This window comes from Sardina pilchardus, chromosome 7 (genome assembly GCF_963854185.1).
Source record: "Sardina pilchardus chromosome 7, fSarPil1.1, whole genome shotgun sequence".
In the NCBI taxonomy this organism is placed as follows: Eukaryota; Metazoa; Chordata; class Actinopteri; order Clupeiformes; family Clupeidae; genus Sardina; species Sardina pilchardus.
In genome coordinates, this window is record NC_085000.1 from 18,637,728 (window position 1) to 18,642,727 (window position 5,000).

General features: G+C 40.6%; 1 protein-coding gene across 1 annotated transcript in view; it reads right to left on the reverse strand.

The window, feature by feature from the left end:
* LOC134087516 (teashirt homolog 2) overlaps positions 1–2,223 on the reverse strand; it is a 47,032-nt gene extending 44,809 nt beyond the window's left edge. Inside the window, exon 1 of the mRNA XM_062541058.1 lies at positions 1,830–2,223. Coding sequence (XP_062397042.1) covers positions 1,830–1,869 — 40 coding nt within the window. The 5' untranslated portion in view covers positions 1,870–2,223. The remainder of the gene's footprint in view (positions 1–1,829) is intronic.
* Between the last annotated feature and the right edge of the window lie 2,777 nt (positions 2,224–5,000).

The window sequence follows — 5,000 nt, forward strand, 5'->3', positions numbered from 1 at the left end:
TCCATCTAGGGGCCAAATCCAGAGCCATAATAAAAGTCATCATTCTTTGTGTGTGTGCGTGCGTGCGTGCGTGCGCGCGTGTGTGTGTGTGTGTGTGTGTGTGTGTGTGTGTGTGTGTGTGTGTGTGTGTGTGTGTGTGTGTGTGTGTGTGTGTGTGTGTGTGTGGTAATGGTCTGTGAATCAGAAGGCTAAAGCCGCAGCCATAATAAAAGTCATCATTCCTGCATCCAGCTCCCGTCAACACAAACAAGACCATCAATGGCCTTATTTTTAGCCGCCCCTATGACTGTTCCTCCTTTTCACTTCATTACGGCCATGTACTTTATGTCTCTGGCATTTAAAACAGCAGACCTAGCAGCTAGCTGACAACACAGTCATGCTACAGCGATCGCCATATTTTTAAATGAGCACAGCAGATCAGCAAAATAGCACAATACACTAAGTTTTCACTAAGGGCATCATTAAGTTACAGTTGATGACATTTTCACAATATTATTTTTTCCGTTCCTCTAATGATGCCATGATAAACTATGTAACAAAGTGCTTTTAAAATGTCATTACTATATTTTACTAAATTATAAATTATTAGTAATTATGGCCTTCTGTTATGTGAAGTTTTAGGTAATACCTGGACCCTACAGGGTCCAGTAATTTCATGGACAGAGCAGGGTTTCTTTTTGTTTAGTTGCTGACACATTACCTTACTTTGTGACGACTGTGTTATATGCTTGACTTTGATGATGATCCCTAAGTCTTTCCTGCTCATTATGTCCTCTCACTTGTTTGGCCCTATGCTCAAGATTAGGGACTTCGATAAACACCAGGCAAAAAAAAGATGTGAGGTTGGAGCATCTGTCTATCAAAAAAAGCACACACATCTGTGCATTCACTTCTGTAATACAATTCTTTAATAATAAAGGCTTTATGACATTCAGTCAATCGTGTGTCAAATAAAATGAGACAAGACCGAAAAAGTGTCGACATGAGACCGAATTGGAACGTTTTCAGAAGGTCGATCTCTTTGGTAGAGACATAAAATCGAAATAGCATTTTAGGTAACTAATCAGATTATCCATACAATTTAAGTACCTACATCTGTAATTCGGCATGTTGCAGTATTTCTAACAATGTTGGGGTTAGTCAAACGTAGGCTTTTCGAGTGTTCATTTAATATAAAGCCTCAGAAGCAACATACTGTAGACTGGGACATAGGCTACAAATAACTATCATTCGAGACTCCCCCTTCTCTCCCCGTCTGCATGTAAGTGTGTGAGAAAGCCAGTGTGTGCGTGTGCCTCTCCATTTGTCTATGGGATATTAAGAGTTCATTGGAAGTTCAACTGATATTCGGGTCCTCGAGGCACATCCATCTGAAACCATTCCCTTCCTTCAAGTTATTTGCAGTGGCCAATGGCGATACTCTCTAGTATCTATTTCAAGTGTTAAACTCTTAACTTTTTTCATGAAACAGAGTTGTAAAAGGCACAGATAAATCATAATAACACATCAAAGTGAAACTGTTAAAAAGCGACGCAATCTTTGTTTCCATTTTTTCCGCTTCCAAGCAAAATAAAGAATGTAAGCTGTACATACACCCTGATTACACAGACACGCTACTTGACCCCTACAGATATATAATTCTGAGAAGTTCAACGTGTCCGGTAAGCGCGTAAATGTGGACTTCCCTCTCATCTTTTGGTTAGTTACCATCAATTTGCATTAAGTGCGAATCCTTTCTAAGGAAAAGTCTATGATGAGCGTAATGTATTTACCGCTGAAGTATCCTACAAACGGCGAGGACTAGAATGATAGGTGTCAATCTGACTTACCCGCAGCCCGTCTTGGAGCCTCCTGTTTTCTTCTTGGCATTTTTGGACTCGCAGTTCAGGCAAGCAGCGTCCAGGTGGAATGTGTGTGGGATTTATTATAGTCCATGCAAACAGAGCCACTCTTTATTTAGAATTTCGCCGTTCTGAGGTCGTCTTTATACAATCCAGAATGAGAAACGCTGTCTTTGCAAATCAGGTGTCAGGACGGGTCCTCTTTTTTACCTCCTGCTATCGTAGATCTATGGCGGAGTCTTTTCTTGTCTTTCCGTTTCTTTTGCGAAAGTCACAAGGCGAGTACTGTCAGACACCAAATCCGGTGAGCGCGTGAAACATACGGAAAGGACAGAGAAACCCGCTTGTATGAAATACTATGTCACAAGCAGCACAGGCGGGGAGAGGTGATGCCAGCAAACATCGATCCACAGAACAAACTGAACATTAAAAAACTCCTCCCTCCTCGCCTGGACTTGATGATGGCAGCGAGACATTTGTTACACTAGATAACCACGAGCTTATTAAAGAGACAGCGGCCAGGAAACCATGCGGATGTAAGGCGCTCTTCATCTCAAAGAAAAAACAGGCGCTTTAGCGAACATTTTGTTTCCATTTCAATGCATATCCATATCAGTGTACGTATAGAAGGTTGTACTTGAAGAAACAAAGAGTCTCTACTGCCGCAACGCACTTGATGTTGTAACCTGATAATTACCTTTGTATTGTTTTTAAAGTAGTTGTGCTTGGTGCTACGGTTTTTGAGATGGAAAGCTACTGAACCTGAATAGCTGACCTCAAATACAGTAGATGCTCGGCTTGCATTAACACGCGGAAACATAGGGTATTCAAAAGGTTGAAAGGTCATTGAGTTTTCACATGAAAACATATTCATGAATAGGCTAGGTCTAAGTGTAGTTGATGTGTGAGATCATGAAGTTGATAATGATAAATGATATGCAAAATGTGCTTCCCTTGCAACCGTGCTTCAGCTTAGAAGGTGTAAGGACACATAACGCTACTCACAGCTCATGGAAAATGTGATCAGAGTTCATTATTCTAAATCTGTGTGGGGTGCCAGCTCTTACAGTCAATGTACGCCATTTCTCATTCAGATCTATCCTGTGTAAGACCTCTCTCTCTCTCTCTCTCTCTCTCTCTCTCTCTCTCTCTCTCTCTCTTGCTCTCTCTCTTACACTCACAGACACACACACACACACACACACACACACACACACACACACACACACACACACACTCTGCATAGCATACTCTATAAGCTATATCTTTCCCAGAAATGCATAAGCATGCATCCTACACACACTGCACACACACATAATAAGCATGCATCCCACATTCATATATAAACATACACGTTGTATGTGTTTTGTATGTGTTTTCTTTGAGTTGTTCAGTTTACAGTATATCAAGCATGTATGTGCATGTTCAGTGTGGCCTATGTGTAACATTGCTGTTGCATGTGTTCATTACTGAGATTTATGGCTGTGGAGTATGCCAATAGAGCTCAGGTTAACCTTCTAGAGTTGATATTTTTATGAAAGATTACTACCAGACACTGGACACTCGTGGTTTGTAGTAGGGAAATGTCAGTTTTCTTGTTAGTGTACCATCTGCAGAACTGCTGTTTGAACTACATTACCTCTCTCTCTCTTTCTCTCTCTCTCTCTCTCTCTCTCTCTCTCTCTCTCTCTCTCTCTGTGTGTGTGTGTGTTTGATTGTGCATGTGAATATATCTCTAAGAGATGGGGCTGAGGATCCTTTTTGTTTTGAAGGAATCTCAGGATGGGAAATCTTTTGTTAAAGGAATAGTTTGGTATTTTACCCTTTAAGTCTGTTTTCTATATTGCCTAGGATGCAAATGAGTGTTTGACACCGAAATCTCAATGATTGATCCTGTTTCTGCAAATTGGCTGATTTCGAATGTTCTCTGTATGGCTTCAGCATTGCTCGCTACGGGCATGGTCTATTCTGTCCTTAAAACGCCTCTAAACTGGTCTTCAACGATCTTCTATAGCAAGTTTTGCAGCGAAATACAGCTTCTGTCATCTTTTATTAGAGATTTTCGAAATCCCGGAAGTACATTTTCAGATAACTGACAACCATGTGTGGCTTATATAACACATCAGAAGTTGAATTTCGCTCTAAGATCGTTGAAGACCAGTAACCACTCGGTGAGTTGCACATTTTTGAAAACGAACGTTTAGAGGTGTTTTGAGGACAGAATAGACCATGCCCGTAGCGAGCAATGTTAAAGAGAGAACATTCTAAATCAGCCAAATTGCAGAAAACAGGATCAATCATCGAGATTTTGGTGTCAAACACTTGTTTGCATGCTAGGCAATACAGAAAACAGGCTTAAAATGTAAAATACCGAACTATTCCTTTAAGCTTACACTTAGCTTTGGAACGCCCATACAGTATGAACCTTTGGCAAATTTGGGATTTGCTCTGCAGACCAAGAGGCCATTAACACACCTTTTCAATGTCCCTAAAGCACGGACAGGCCCTAAAAAGGATCGTTTGATATCACTGCTGGCCCCGTCTCAGCTTGAAAACTCTGGGTTGTTTTAGAATTGATAAACAGAAACAGAAGGGCACAGACATCTACGCTTGTTTCCTGATTGTGTCTCATCAGTCATCTCTCTGATTCGTCACCCTTCTTGTTTCAGGTCACCCTTTCCCGGAGGAAAACAAACGCCTAGTGTGGACGAAAGGTGCGTTTTCAGGTGAGTAGCATGGACACAGATCATTTCTGAAACAGAGCTGAGAACGCTCATAGGGACAAACATCACTCATCACCTCTTTTTTTATGTATATATTATTATTATTTTTAACTCAATTTGAAAGGAAAATACAATAGTATGACCTCAGACTTCACCACCTTTTGGTCTCCAAGCCTTTTATATTCTTCCATAACTGTGTAGTGGTGCCAAAATGAGGATGAAACCAGACCATTTTGAAATATTAGTACTGCCTAGAAAAGTGTCTCAGGGCATCAATTTTCATGATATCTATGGAAAGGCAGTAGATTAAATACTGCTTATAAAGTTTCCCGTATAGCACAGCTTCCAGGGCTCTAGATGATGTCATGTAATAATAAAGAGCTTTTAGCTTGATAGAAGTCATGTAGTTGTTGAAAAGATTGCTTACAAAACACAG